The 16,352-nt window shown below is 42.1% G+C and overlaps 1 protein-coding gene across 1 annotated transcript in view; it reads right to left on the reverse strand.

Annotated features, from left to right (window-relative positions):
* RUFY2 (RUN and FYVE domain containing 2) overlaps positions 1-12,558 on the reverse strand; it is a 56,558-nt gene extending 44,000 nt beyond the window's left edge. The window contains 5 exon segments of the mRNA XM_047701473.1: positions 1,533-1,634; positions 5,736-5,853; positions 10,050-10,223; positions 12,128-12,470; positions 12,472-12,558. Coding sequence (XP_047557429.1) covers positions 1,533-1,634; positions 5,736-5,853; positions 10,050-10,223; positions 12,128-12,470; positions 12,472-12,543 — 809 coding nt within the window. The 5' untranslated portion in view covers positions 12,544-12,558.
* Positions 12,559-16,352: the final 3,794 nt, after the last annotated feature.

Here is a 16,352-nt window from a genome sequence, read left to right on the forward strand (position 1 = left end):
CATTCTCATTTAACAATGGGAAAACCGGGACGCCTGGGTGGCTCAGTTGGTTAAGCAGCTGCCTTCGGCTCAGGTCATGATCCCAGCGTCCTGGGATCGAGTCCCACATCGGGCTCCTTGCTTGGCAGCGAGCCTGCTTCTCCCTCTGCCTCTGCCTGCCACTCTGTCTGCCTGTGCTCACTCTCGCTTCTCTCTCTATGACAAATAAATAAATAAAATCTTTAAAAAAAAAAAAAAAAAAAAACAATGGGAAAACCAAGATGTACAACCACAGTCATAATAACCAGATTCTCCAGAACATCAGACAGGCACTCCAAGAGAACAAGGGTAAACAGAGAGACTGCTATGGGCCACTTCCTCTAACACCTGATTACCATACTTTGAAAGTCTGTCTTAAACATCTGGCTATCTATTTATTTACAATATCTATTTATTTACAATTTATTCAAGAAGTGAATACTGAAAACAAAAGTTTCAATGAGGGTGTTAATCAGAGCTATGTTCAGTATTACATTTACATTTTTCAAAAGGATGAATCCATTCTGTGTTAAATAAAAAGCTTCAAAGGTAATCAATGAATGGTCCCTATGATGAGAGCTATTCTTGTAATCGAGCAGATTTCTAGATCAGTGCATAGACCAGACTATTTATAAACTCAACTTCCCATCAACTTCAGCACAATGTCAACTAACAAGTTAATGTTTTCCAGTCATCTTCACTATGACACTTAACTGCCAGCACTCACTCGCCTTCAATTTAAACTGACAGTTTAAAAAGTGCCCACAATATGGCCAAAGCAACAGTTTAGACATTCAGGTTCTAAAACCTGTTGGGGAGCCTGGATGGCTCAGTTGGTTAAGTGTCCGAATGTTGATTTTGACTCAGATCATGATCTCGGGGTCGTGAAATTGAGACCCATGCGAGCTCCGCCCTGGACACTGAGTTTGTTTAGGATTCTCTCTCTCTCTCCCTCAGCAGCTCCCCCACCTCCCTCTTAAAAAATATAAAATAAAAAACCTGTCAAATTAAAGCCCCCAATCCCAACAGAAATTTTTATTCGTAGAATTAACTGTAATTTAGAAAAAAATAATAAAACTAGCTTAGAGGGCACCTGGGTGGCTCAGTTGGTTAAGCCACTGATCAAGTCCCCCATTGGAAAACATTAACTTGCTCCACGGAGTCTGCTTCTCCCTCTGACCTTCTGCCCTCTTACACTCTCTCTCACTGTCTCTCTCTCTCTCTCTCTCATTCAAATAAATAAAATCTTAAAAAAAAAAAAAAAGAGCTTAGAAATATAACATATAAATAAATAATCCTCTTACTGGTCAATACAAAGCTTATGGTATTCAGTTTTTAAGCAAATTCATGATCTATATTATGTCCCTACATGATTTTCTCTCTCATGTTGCTCTTTTAATGCCATCTTATTGTATTTTATGTATCCTTCTAAACTACCTCTTTAATTCTTTTTGGAAAACAGGATACAAATGAAATTTTTTAAGTGGAAATGAATATGATTTAATGGTACTAACCTTAAGAGATCCCTCTGAATAATTAAGCAACGCAGGTAATCAGCCATTTTTTTTTGCATGAGGGCTAATCGAAGCCATGCTCTTGCACGACCTAGCGGGGTCCTAAAAAGCAAAACCAATTAGTCAGAAGACAGGCCCAGTCCAGGGCTACCTGGGTGACTCAGTGGGTTAAAGCCTCTGCTTTCGGCTCAGGTCATGATCCCAGGGTCCTGGGATCGAGCCCCGCATCGGGCTCTCTGCTCAGCAGGGAGCCTGCTTCCCTTCCTCTCTCTCTGCCTACCTCTGCCTACTTGTGATCTCTGTCAAATAAATAAATAAATAAACAAAATCTTAAAAAAGAAAAAGAAAAGAAGACAAGCCCAGTCCATATATTGTAACAGATTACATATTTTATCTCTGTCAAGGTTCATATTAACAAAGGAAAACTGCAATTTACCATGGTTTTGTCTGTTTCTACAGGTGTTTTTTGTTTGTTTCTACAGTCTTTTAAGCCAGCTGCTTGAGCATGCAAACCAACCCCTGGGAGCTATTTTGGTCTCTAAGGTAAATCTGCACATACAGGACATAGAAGTACCATTTTATGCCTTGGAAGAAATGACTCTCTAAATACTGAGGATTATCTCTACAAAAATATTTTGACTGAATGGGCTTAACCGTCTCAGGATGAATATACAAGGGGTGGGTGTCTGGCTGGCTCAGTCAGTAGAGCATGTCATTTTTATTCTCCAGGTTGTGAGTTCAAGATCCATACTGGGAGTGGAGGTTACTTAAAAAAAAAAAAAAAAAAAAAAAAAATTTAAATGTGGATATGCAAAATGCATCAAATAAGGCAGTATAATGCCTTCGAAAAGTGACATTATATCTGAATTTTTAAAATCATAACAAATTAAAAAAAAAAGATTATAAAGCTAGAAGGGCACCGAGCTGGTAATCAAAAAGAGAGAAATCACCAGGCTGCGTGTTATTTTTCAAATGTTTCTCTATGAGGTTGTCCTTAAAAAATTCAATCCCATACTTCTTAACCAAGTGCTATCATTTAGTAAAAGTAAAATCAGATTTTACAAAATATGTACAGTTTTTCAAAGAGAAAGATATCATTCACACTTTTATGTTTTCTTATACAAAGAACGTTTTGGCATGTAGTGTGGGAGGTAAGTTAATCTTCACTAACAGCTACTGAGCTTCTATGGTTTAGCAGTTGAATGAATACCATTCTTCAGAAAACATTACTTTTGAAGAGTTAGCCTTTTATTTTTTAAGATTTTATTTATTTATTTGACAAACAGAGATCACAAGTAGGCAGAGAGGCAGGCAGAGAGAGAGAGAGGGGTATCAGGCTCCCCGCTGAGCAGAAAGCCTGATGCGGGTCTTGATCTCAGACCCTGAGATCATGTCCTGAGCCAAAGGCAGAAGCTTAACCCACTGAGCCACCCAGGCGCCGCAAGAGTAAGGCTTTTTAAAAATAATATGAATGTGTATTTTTCATATTAAAATGACCAAATCTTACATTTCTATTTAAGATTTTTATTTTTTATTAACATATAATGTATTACTTGCCCCAGAGGTACAGGTCTGTGAATCACCAGGCTTACACAATTCACAGCGCTCACCACAGCACATACCCTCCCCAATGTCTATAACCCAGCCACCCTATCCCTCCCTGCCCCCGCCCCCTGGGACCCTCAGTTTGTTTCCTGAGATTGAGAGTCTCTTATGATTTGTCTCTCTTCCAATCCCATCTTGTTTCATTTTTCCCTTCCCTACCCGTCACAACTTCCAGCCCTGACTCTCAAATTCCTCATATCAGTGAGATCATATGATAATTGTCTTTCTCTGATTGACTCATTTTGCTCAGCATAATACCCTCTAGTTCCACCCAGGTCATTGCAAATGGCAAGATTTCATTTCTTTTGATGGCTGCATAGTATTCCAGTGTGTGCGTGCGTGCGTGCATGTGTGTGTACCACCTCTTCTTTATCCATTCATCTGTTGATGGACATCTAGGCTCTTTCCATAGTTTGGCTATTGTGGACATTGCTGCTATAAACATTCAGGTGCATGTGCCCCTTCGGGCCACTACATTTGTATGTTTAGGGTAAATACCCAGTAGTGCAATTGCTGGGTCAGAGGGTAGCTCTATTTTCAACTTTTTGAGGAACCTCCATACTGTCTTCCAGAGTGGCTGCACCAGCTTACATTCCCACTAACGGTGTAGGAGGGTTCCCCTTTCTTTGCATCCTCATCAACATCTGTCATTTCCTGACTGGTTAATTTTAGCCATTCTGGCTGGTGTGAGGTGGTATCTCACTGTGGTTTTTAATTGTATTTCCCTGATGCTGAGTGATGTGGAACACTTTTTCATGTGTCTGTTGGCCATTTGGATGTCTTTGCAGGAATGTCTGTTCATGTCCTCTGACCATTTCTTGATTGGATTCTTTGTTCTTTGGGTATTGAGTTTGATAAGTTCTTTATAGATTTTGGATACTAGCCCTTTTTCTGATATGTCATTTGCGAATATAAGATTTTATTTTTAAAGTAATCTCTACACCCAATGTGGGGCTTGAACTCACAACTCAGAGATTAAAAAGTCACATGCTCCACCGACCAAGTCAGCCAGGTGTCCCTTCTTATATTTCTCTTTTTGAGAGTTATAATTCCCTTTTTCTTCTATCTTTGCTAAAAATCACTACACCCAATATTCTATTATAAGAAATATCAACCGTGAACATCACTTGATATTTAACTCTAAAAACTAGATTTGAGGAACATGGTTGGCTCACTCAGTCAAGCATGCAATTCTTGATCTCAGCATCAGGAGTTTAAGCCCCACAGTAAGCGGAGAGATTACTTACAAAAATAATAATAATAAGTAAAACAAAATTTAAAAACTGGGTTTGAATCCTGGCTCTGCCACTTATTAACTGTTAACTTCTCTGACCTTTATTTTTCACATCTATGCAATTATTATAATAATCTCTACCCTGTAAGACTGGTGTAAACACTAAATAAGATAATTCATGTAAATCAATTATTTTATTACCCTGAGACAGTGCTTACTAGTAGCCATTTACTTTTACCATTCAATTATTTGGATGTTGTGTTAACAGCCAGAAAACACTACAGTATTCCTTACAACATGTAAAACCCTCAGGCACCTGGGTGGCTCAGTTAAACGTCTGCCTTCAGCTCAGGTCATGATCCCAGGGTCCTGTGGTCAGTATATTGGGCTCCCTGCTCAGGGGGGAGTCTGCTTCTCCCTCTGCCCCTCCCCTTGCTTCTCTTGCTCACTCTCTCTATAACCAAAACAAAAAATCTTAAAAAAAAAAAAAAAATGCAAAACCCTCAATTATAAAGCTAAGAGAAAGCAAACTGGTAATCTGACAGAAAATGCTAAGAAAAAAAAAAAAAAAGGTCATCTCATTCACAAGAATTAACAACACTTTATACCTTTATTCAGCCCTTACAATATTTTGTATAGATTTGTCTAGTGAAATGGACAGGTGACACTATAGGTCCCAATTTTCAGAGAAAGAAAAGTAATTTGCACAAGCCCCATATATATAAATGGCTTATCTGAGAATTCAAATCTCCTGAGCCTTTGCCCTGGAGTTAGTCTAAATCAGTCTTCAACAAATAGTTACGGGGCTGCCAACTAGCTTACTACTGCAAACTAGCTTAACACTCAGGAAACAGAAATGCATAATTGATACATCCTATCTTAAAGGGACCTGCAGTTTCCTGCAATATAATGTAGAATTGAAGTTAAGGAGTGAATATAGCTATAGGGTATAAAAGAAAAAGTTAATTCTTACTGAAGGGACTAAGAAATCTCATAAAGGAAAGGAAATAGTAACTGAGCCATAAAGATCAGAATTCTACTAGGAAAGAATGGAGGAAGACTACTTAAGGCTGAGAGAAGATTATAATAGGGTGTGAGGTACTTTTAAGGAACAGTAAATACACTTTTGGAGTTAGAAATGAATAAGTAAGGGCGCCTGGGTGGCTCAGTGGGTTAAAGCCTCTGCCTTCAGATCAGGTCATGATCCCAGGGTCCTGGGATCGAGCCCCGCATCGGGCTCTCTGCTCAGCAGGGAGCCTGTTTCCCCCTCTCTCCGCCTGCCTCTCTGCCTACTTGTGATCTCTGTCTGTCAAATAAATAAATAAAATCTTTAAAAAAAATGAACAAGTAATAAGCTTACTTACTTAAGACCAGGTAAATCCCGGACACTGGCTCCTATTTCCTCTGCTTCCGGGTACAGCTTTTCCACCAGTTCCAAGGGACCCCAGATAGTTTTGTTATAACTCAAAAATGATTTTCTTACTGGAAAAAAAAAAAAGTATATGTAATGCATACAACTCCAACATATAAAACTGTAATAATTTATTTTTAAATATTTAGTTTCAACATTTCTAACTTAAAATACAATTGCTCAGAGACTTTCCTCTCTTATCACTACACAGCACTGTTGATCAGGGACCTGTTCATCAGGATCCTGCTATTTTTCCTTATCAGAAATATGCAAAGAAAGAGAGAAAGAAAGAAAATAAATATGCATCTTGGCCATTCTTCCTTATCAGAAATATGCAGGCAGGTAATTAAAGTAAAAAAACAACTGGCCTTATTCTTTACCAGTACCAAAACAAAAAGCCTGGCAGCCCTAGCAGGTTAATCTTTATCAGTTTATTAAATAAATCAAGGACAAATAAAAAGTTATTTTTAACATGAAAAATTGTGACATTTTATTCTGAGAATCGGGCAACATAATACCACAAATCACTACATATTTTTCTTTTTCTTTTTTTTTTAAGATTTTACTTATTTATTTGACAGAGAGATAGAGAGCACAAGTAAGCAGAGCGGCAGGCAGAGGGAGAGAGAGAAGCAGGCTCTCCGCTAACCAGGGAGCCTGACTCGGGGCTCCATCCCAGGACCCTGGAATCATGACCTGAGCCAAAGGCAGCTGCTTAACCAACTGAGCCACCCAGGCACCCCTATATATTTCTTTCTTAATATTGACCAGATCTCCTGCAGATCAAGGGCCCCTATCATACGTACCACCCAAGGACAATCACCAAGATAGGCAATTTTTCTTTGCTGGGTGGGTAAGGGGGATCAATCAACACAAAGTAGCTTCACCAGGATTCATTAAGACAAGCCTATGATAGGACTGTTAGGACATGCCTTATAGTATTTTGTGAAGTAAAGGAAAATAAATTCAGAGAAGAGCTTAAACTTTATTTGGCCATCATTTAGCAAATTCCATTTCTGCAACCCAAGAGAAAACAAAGATTAAAAGTTTTTCAAAAAACAAATTAAAATTTGGGATGCCTGGGTGGCTCAGTCCATTAAGCAGCTGCCTTCAGCTCAGGTCATGATCCCAGAATCCTGGGATCGCAAATCCCGCATCGGGCTCCTTGCTCAGTGGAGAGCATGCTCCTTTCTCTCCCTCGGCCTGCCACTCTGCCTGCTTGTGCTCTCTATCTCTCTGTCAAACAAATAAATAAAATCTTTTAAAAAAGGAAAGCAGGGGCGCCTGGGTGGCTCAGTGGATTAAGCGGCTGCCTTCGGCTCAGGTCATGATCTCAGGGTCCTGGGGTCGAGTCCCGCATCGGGCTCTCTGCTCAGCAGGGTGCCTGCTTCCCTCTCTCTCTCTGCCTGCCTCTCTGCCTACTTGTGATCTCTCTCTGTCAAATAAATAAATAAAATCTTTAAAAAAAAAAAAAAAGGAAAGCAAATTAAAATTCAAGGTGTTAAAAAAATTTTAAAAATTAAAAATTAAGGGGCGCCTGGGTGGCTCAGTGGGTTAAGCCGCTGCCTTCGGCTCAGGTCATGATCTCAGGGTCCTGGGGTCGAGTCCCGCATCGGGCTCTCTGCTCAGCAGGGAGCCTGCTTCCTCCTCTCTCTCTGCCTGCCTCTCTGCCTGCTTGTGATCTCTCTCTGTCAAATAAATAAATAAAATATTTAAAAAAAAAATTAAAAATTAAAAAAACTCAAACAAAACAAAACACCCCTAAAGGTTGTTAGATCGGACTGGTGAGTTTCTGATGTACTGAAAGAAGCAAAAACCTGTAATATCAAGAGTGGGCAAAAATGCGGGGAAACAAACACTAACATCCACTGATGTCTGATAAATCCACAAACCCTTCATAGAAGCCATTTACCTATATCCTTTGACCCAGGAATTCTACTCCTAGGAACCCTATCCTAAAGAACAACTATACAAACACATACACACAGAGATGTTCTAACAGCACAATTTTAATAGTAAAACATAGGAAACAACCTAAGAGTACATTAAGAGGAGAGCAGTTAAGTAAGTTTTGGTATACATATACTATGAAATTTTATAGAGCATTTAAAAAAGTGGGGTGCCTGGGTGGCTCAGTGGTTGAACCTCCACCTTTGGCTCAGGTCATGATTCCATGGTCCTGGGATGGAGCCCCACATCAGGCTCCCTGCTCAGCGGAGAGCCTGCTTCCCTTCCTCTCTCTCTGCCTGCCTCTCTGCCTACTTGTGATCTCTGTCAAATAAATAAATAAATAAATCTTAAAAAAAAAAGTCACAAAATAGTAATACTTATAGCATAATTCTATGCAGAGTAAAAGAAAAAAAAAAAAAAAAAAGAAAGAAAAGAGCCAGAAGAATGACAAGGATTCCTTTAGGGAGATAAATGGAAGAGAATGAAGGATAAGGTTTTTGCTCTAGGTGCTTCTATGTTGTTTGAGTCATGTACAAAAACATTTCACTATTTATATAATTTTTTAAAAAATTATTTTGTCTTCAATTAAAAAAATAGTGGAATCTAAAAAAGTAAAACAAAAACCAAACTCAAAAACAGAGAACAGATTAATGGTCAGCAGAGGCAAAGGATGTAGGTAGAGGAAATGGGTAAAGGTGGTCAAAAGGTATAAACTTCCAGTTATAAAATAAGTAAGTCGTAAGGATGTAATGTATAGCATGATGACTACAGGTGATAATACTGTTGTATGGGGGCGCCTGGGTGGCTCAGTTGTTAAGCAGCTGCCTTCCGCTCAGGTCATGATCCCACGGTCCCCACACCGAGCCCCGCATCGAACCCCGCATCAAGCCCCGCATAGAGCCCCGCATAGAGCCCCCTGCACAGCGGGAAGCATGCTTCTCCCTCTTCCACTCCCCCTGCTTGTGTTCTGTGTGTGTGTGTGTCTCTCTCTCTCTGCCAAATAAATAAATAAATAAATCTTTAAAAATTAAAAAATATATACTGTTGTATATTTGAGTTACTAAGAGTAAATCTTAAAAGTTCATCATAAGAAAAAAAAATTCTTTAAGATTTTATTTGTTTGAGAGAAAGAGATCACAAGTAGACATAGAGGCAGGCAGAGGTGGGGAAAGCAGGCCCCCCCCTTGAGCAGAGAGCCTGATGCAGGGCTCGATCCCAGGACCCCAAGACCATGACCTGAGCCAAGGCAGAGGCTTAACCTACTGAGCCACCCAGGCACCCCCCCAAAAAATTTTTAACTATGTATGGTGAGGAGTGTCAACTACGCTTCCTGTGATCATTTCGCCACACATAAAAATATCAAATTATGTTGTGTACCTGAAACTAATATGTTAATTATATCTCAGAATTTTTTAAATAAAAAAGAAATGAGTACTTCAATAATATCACATAGGGTTTCTCAAATTTTGATGCCAAGGATCTTTTGGCAGTACAGTTTATTTATTAAAATTTGAAGAACATTTTAATAAACCATGTTTATGTAAATCTCCTTTTGTGCTGTTTACATTTACCCCTAATTCCATGTACCTTAGTCAGAGGCCTTCCCAATTACCCAGGTTCCTAGTATACCCACAAGGAAACAAGCTTCTTTTAGCTTTAGAATAGTCACTTTAATATAAACTCTTACATAGCCCTCTGCACAGTTGATCCAAAACTACCAACAACTGTTTTTATGATAAGTAAAAGAACAATTATACAATGTACATTAAATACCTAAGTCTAATTTTACATGTAATGATAAATCAGTGTCAACTATGTAGAACATTATCATTTATTATATTATTATCATCAATATTATCATCATTTCCAGGGAGAACTTACATTTCTACAATAATCTAATCCAAAAGACAATTTTTCTAGATACATTCCAGGGGGCCAAGGAGGTTTATATTTCAAGAATTATTTTAATGTATTTGTTCAATAGGGTTCAAACTAGTAATAAGACTTCATATTGGAATCATTAAGCTTAAAATTTTTTTAATAACTCTACAACTGTCCTAGAAAATAGAAATCAGTTCAGAGTATATTGAGGAAAAAAAATCAAATGTTTTTACAAAACACTAGCTAGGCATTTTGTGAAGGCAACTGATTACAAAACAAAGCAGTAGGCTCTTTTCTCCCCAAGCCAACCCACCCAGTATTTTTAAATGTAAAGTAACAATAATTAGGGCCTCGACAATTAACACATTTTCAAAGATGTCTAAGATGGAAGTGGTGGGATTCTAAACTTAATTAGTTCTTTAAAATCTCATGATACCTTTAAGACCGTGTTTCAGACAATGTTCCATAACAACAAAGAACTGCTGCAAGGGGGGATAGTCAGAATCCAAAGTGCGGCCAAAGCTTAGAGCAGATTCAATGAGTCCTTTGATACTCAATTTAGCCATGTTTAACAAGTTTGCTCTCTCTACAGCTGTGGGGTCTTTTGTAGCTGAAAGCACAAGAAAGGAGTCCAACATCATTTGCAAGACATGACATTGAAAAATACAGAAACCCTTTCATTCCCCTATAAAAACAACAATGGTTTGTTTTTCCTTGGTTGACAAATTAGTCTCCCTAACTAATCCACATCCCTAGGTAACTTCCATCTCTCTCTCACAGGTACCACAGAACACTACCATACCCACCCCAGACAAAGTTTATGAATTATTCTCAAGATCTTGCAACTTGGTTATTTTCTAGTATTTATTTTACTTTTGTGGTACGTCTTAAGAACAAGTTTTTTTTGTTTTGTTTTTTAAGTTTTTTTTTTTTAATAACTTTTTTGTGGAGATAAAATTGGAATAATAAAACAACATATTTAAGAATCTCATGCAAAAGGTGGACAGCAGGCATGGTCGAAGGATGAATCTCAAGGCAAAAAATGTTCAGAATAAACTGGCAATAAAAGGTGGTTACAATTCCAAGATTACAATATCATCCATAAACATAATGGGTTAAAACACAAAAATAACGGAATACAGGAAAAGCCATTCGATTCTTTCACTCATTTTAACCTCTTTCCATCTTGTATCTTCATTGCAACTGTTATTCTGTATTGCATAACTCCTTTATTTTCTCAGAGGAAATAAAAGCAGTCCTGTTTCACATTTAAGTTCCTTGCCCTTCCACACAGCTGATTCAGTCAAAAACTAAATTAATAGATGCACTTAAAAAAAATGATTTGTAACTGATATTTTCAAATCACAAAAAGCTATTTTTTTTTCTTTCCCACAGTGACTGGCAGGAATATTTTCAGCAAACACAGATGACAAAATGAACTGCAGAAAAAATGAAGCACTTCGTTTAACGTTTCATAATCTCTGGCAAATTTACTAGTCCAAGTGAACCAAGTGTCTGGTTTTCCTTCTCTGAACAAAAGTCCAGGGGTCCCAATGATCTAGTATTCGAGTTCTGAGCTGATACCTAAGGGCAAAGCCTGACGTGGCATCCTAAGCAACTAAAAATGGAAACAGCCACAATCGCTATGACCAAGCTAGCTGGTGAAAAATTTGCACACACATCATGACTTCAAATCTGCAGCGTGGTATGATTCCCTCTTTTTTTCCGGGGCGGGGGGAACCACTTGATGTTTCATAATCTGTACCAATCCTCATTTTTCACAGTGCCCATTACGATCCGTGACTTGCGATGCGACAAGGAGACAAAGGGCGCATCTGCAGCTACTCCGAGGCGGGTCCGCGCTGGGGGACCCTCGCCCCAGAAGCGTTTACACGCCGGCCGCGCCCAGCCCGGGCTAGCAGACATGTCCCGCTGGTCGCAGCCCAAACAAGGCCAAGGGCCAGTCCCTGCATCTAGCCCGGGCCTGGAGCCCCGCCTCCCTGTCTCCCTTCCTCCCCGCAACAAGGCTGCCCAAAAGGCTCAGGGCGCCCCAGGACCCCCGCGGAGGGCTCACCCGGGGTCCTGCGCGACATCGCTGCACCTCTCCCGCCCTCGGCGTCGGGCACCCAGGCCAAAACCTGAGACGCGTCTTCCCTCCGCCACCCCCAAACCTGAAAAGTCATCGCCCGTCCCCGACTGTTCCACCGACCCGGGAGCGGCCCCCCAGCCAGCCGTGTCTTCGCCCCTAGGAAGCCGTCAGACCACGAGCCCTCGGCCATTAGGCCCTAGAACCCGGGCGGGAACCAGAAGGAACGGGGGGGCGGCCGCGCGTTGCCATGGCGACCCCGGGCGCCCCCTAGTCCCCGGCTGCCCCCGCCCAGCCCCAGACCCGGGTTGGGGCCCGAGTTGCGACCCGGGGCCTCGGTGCCCACCACCACCAGTCTTCCTCTCCCGGCCTCGGCCTTCAGCCTCCGACCAAGAGCCCGGCGTCTGCTCTCGGTCCGCTCCCCTTACCCATGGCGTCGGTGGCGCGGTCTCGGGCAGGGACGCCGAGGGCCCCGCCAACAGCTCCCTTCAGGCGCGCGGCGGCCGCCACGGCGTCTACCAGCAGGCCCGCCGCGGCCCACAGCGCTCCCGGCGGCCGGAGGACGCCCGGGAGATCCCCCGGCGCGGCGAGTGGGGCGGGGGACCACGGGGCCTGCAACTGGCAGGAGACAAACCCGCCCTCGCCCGGCCTCCTCGCGTCCAGCCCGACCCGAAGAAGGAGGAAGAGGAGTGCGAAGGAGAGCGCGAGTGTTCGGAGCCGAAGGCCGGGCCCTGGTCGGACCACGGACCTCTCATCAGGGGGTTGCGCCGGGGCGCTCTGGCGGCTTTGCCAAGGGGTACGAGCCACGTGCAAACGTTTTCATCGACGCGGCGTTGGGGTTCATCTGAGACACCTGACCGCTTCCCTTCCCGCCTCACGAGGTCTTAGGAGCAAAGAATTTAGAAACTAGGCAGCCCAATCACTTTTTTTTTTTTTTAAGATTTTTATTTATTTGACAGATCACAAGCAGGCAGAGAGGCAGGCAGAGAGAGAGAGGAGGAGGCAGGCTCCCTGCTGAGCAGAGAGCCTGGTGTGAGGCTCTATCCCAAGACCCTGAGATCATGACCTGAGCCGAAGGCAGAGGCTTTAACCACTGAGCCACCCAGGCGCCCCCCAATCATGACATTTAAACCGGAAAATACGACGGCCGCGGGAAGGGCCGCACTCATCAAGGGACAGACGTGTAAAGATAAAGCCAATTTTTTCTCATTCAGGGAAGGAAAAAAAAACCTCTCGTGGTCAGATGATACTAGGTTAAGCTCTAGCAGTAAACTATTCCGTAGTTAGATTAGCAATTGTTAAGACAATGGCTGAGCTAGAAAGACGGAGATATGTCATGAAAATGGGGCTGTTGGGCGCCTGGGTGGCTCAGTGGGTTAAGCCGCTGCCTTCGGCTCAGGTCATGATCTCGGGGTCCTGGGATCGAGTCCCGCGTCGGGCTCTCTGCTCAGCAGGGAGCCTGCTTCCCTCTCTCTCTCTCTCTCTCTCTCTCTCTCTCTCTGCCTGCCTCTCTATTTGTGATTTCTCTCTGTCAAATAAATAAACAAACTCTTAAAAAAAAAAAAAAAGAAAATGGGGCTGTTTTTCTTACACCTTGGCCAGAATAGTTTGTTTCTTTACCTCTTTTGGTTTTAACAATTTCCATTACTGTGAGATAATCACACATGGAGAGAAAAGTATAAAACAAACTGTAATGAGCAGGCTATGAAGCTGCACACACGAGTTGCGTCTTTCCTCAATGTCAGCCTTATTCAGTCATAAAGCAAGTTAAGGATTTCAAACTCAATGACATTTCACCACGTGATTAACTTGGCTTCTTCCTAGACACACAAAGCAGAACACAAGTCACACAACAAAAGATAACAGGGACTAGGAAGTTAAGGAACCAAACAAGAAGTCATCTGTGGGTGCACAGTTGAGATAAGGCCTAGGTCTCCTCAGGGTCACCTCCAGGCACTTACTGCTTATTAAGCTCCAGCAGTGAAGGATCTCAGTTCTGTTGAGATCAAGCAGAGCCTGTCAGCAGCAGCTGTCTTTTTTTTTTTTTAAGATTTTATTTATTTATTTGACAGAGAGAGAGTAATCACACAAACGGGGGAGTGGGAGGCAGAGGGAGAGGGAGAAGGGCTCCCCACTGAGCAGGGAGCCCCACTCTGGGCTGGATTCCAGGACACTGGGATCATGACTCAAGCTGAAGGCACCTGCTTAAACTGGCCGAGCCAGCCAGGCGCCCCAGCAGCTGCCTTTTTTTTTTTTTTAAAGATTTATTTATTTGAGTGATAAAAAGAGAGAGAATTGCACACAAGCCAGGGGAGAGGCAGAGAAGCGGACTCCCCACTGAGCAGGGAGCCTGATGTAGGACTGGATCCCAGGACCCTGAGATCATGACCTGAGCTGAAGGCAGACACTTAGCAGACTGAGCCACCAGGAGCCCCAGCAGCTGTCTTTTGTTAAGGGGTCAGACATACAGGATGTTGAGGAGTCTGACAGTTTGCTAAAAAATCCTCCCTTTTTAACTAATGATTTTGGCTAGCTGAACATAATAAAAAAATTAAAATTTAAAAAATTTTTCAAAAAGAATAAACCTGCTGGCCTGTTAAAAGAAAAAGGATCTTCCCTTTTAAAAAAAGGATTAATCAGTCTCGGGACTCTACAAAGCTCCTCTGCTTCCACTTGTTATCAGTTCTGGGGGACCATCAGCTGTTGTTGGTCTTGGTAGATAATCTGATTAATCCAGTACCCTTAAGTGCTTGCATCATTGCTTGACACAGGCCCCTGCTTGACATAAGTGACTCCATCTTGCTCTCTACATAGTTTAAAGAATCATTATAAAGTGAACAGCTAAGTAACCACCATCAGATCAACTGAGCACAGGCAGAGCCATCCACCCTGGGAACTGCCCCTGGGACTGCCACATTCACTTTTCCCCTTGAGGTAAATACCATTCTGGCTTTTTTGAGAATCATTTCCTTGCCTTTTTTTTTTTTTTAAGATTTTATTTATGTATGGGGACGCCTGGGTGGCTCAGTTGGTTGGGCAGCTGCCTTCGGCTCGGGTCATGATCCCCGCGTCCTGGGATCGAGTCCCACATCGGGCTCCTTGCTTGGCGGGGAGCCTGCTTCTCCCTCTGCCTCTGCCTGCCACTCTGTCTGCCTGTGCTCACTCTCGCTTCTCTCTCTATGACAAATAAATAAATAAAATCTTAAAAAAAAAAAAAGATTTTATTTATGTATGTATTTGACAGAGAGAGACACAGTGAGAGAGGAAACACAAGCAGGGGGAGTGGGAGAGGGAGAAGCAGACCCCCTGCTGAGCAGGGAGCCCAATGCAGGGCTGGATCCCAGAATCCTAAGATCATGATCTGAGCCGAAGGAACATGCTTAACGACTGAGCCACCCAGGAGCCCCCATTTCCTTGCTTTTGTTTTCTACCTTGCAAGTATGTGCCCCTAAACCATGTAATTTATTTTTGTGTTTATAAACTTTTCACAAATGGAATAACACTATAAATTTTGTTACTTGCTTCTTTTGTTCAACATTATCCATGTCCAAGAGAAGTTCCAGGTTGGGGTATTTCAAAGTTGTACATATATCCTTTTTTTTTTTTTTTTAAGATTTTATTTATTTGACAGAGATTACAAGTAGGTGGAGAGGCAGGCGGAGAGGGGAGGAAGCAGGCTCCCCGCTGAGCAGAGAGCCCGATGCAGGCCGATCCCAGGGCCCTGGGATCATGACCTGAGCCGAAGGCAGAGGCTTTAACCCACTGAGTCACCTAGATGCCCCACTGTACATATATCCTTATGCCAATGTCCAAGAGAGTCACTAGAACATATAATTAAGAATAGGGGCACCTGGGTGGCTCAGTCAGTTAAGTGTCTGCCTTCAGCTCAGGTCATGATCTCAGGGTCCTGGGATGGAGTCCACGTCAGGCTCCCTGCTCAGCAGGGAACTTGCTTCTCCCTCTGCCTCTCCCCCTGCTTGTGCTCTCTATCTCTATCTCTCAAATGAATAAATTTTTAAAAAATTTTAAAAAAAAGAATAGAGTAACTGAAAATAAGGTATGCTTTTTTTTTAATTTATGCGCTAGGCTCCTGGGTGGTTCAGTAGGGTTGAGCGTCCAACTCTTGATTTTGGCTCAGGTCATGATCTCCATGAGATGGAGCACCCTGTTGTTGGGTTCCATGCTCAGCAGGAATTCTGCTGGAGATTCTCTCCTTTCCCTCACCCTCTGCCCCTCCCTCAGATCATGCTCTCTCTCTCTCTCTCTCTCTCTCTCTCTCTAAAAATAGGTAAATAAAATTTTTAAAATTTTTTATTTAATTAACACATATTGTTTCAGGGGTAGTAAATAAAATCTTAAAAAAAAAAAAAAGTTACAAAGCTTTATCTTTCATATTTAGGCCTGTTATTGCACCCAGAATTGATTTTAGTGAATGGTATGGAACAGGATCAAATATCATTTTTTCTACAAGTATAGCTAACTATCCATCCCATTATCCTTCCTTTTTTTTTTTAAGATTTTATTTATTTATTTGACAGAGAAAGAGATCACAAGTAGGCAGAGGAGCAGGCAGAGAAAGAGGGGGTAGAAGGCTCTCCACCAAGCAGAGAGCCGGACACCAGTTTCTATCCCAGGACCCTGAGATCATGACCC

The sequence above is a fragment of the Lutra lutra genome, chromosome 14 (assembly GCF_902655055.1).
Source record: "Lutra lutra chromosome 14, mLutLut1.2, whole genome shotgun sequence".
Taxonomy (NCBI): Eukaryota; Metazoa; Chordata; class Mammalia; order Carnivora; family Mustelidae; genus Lutra; species Lutra lutra.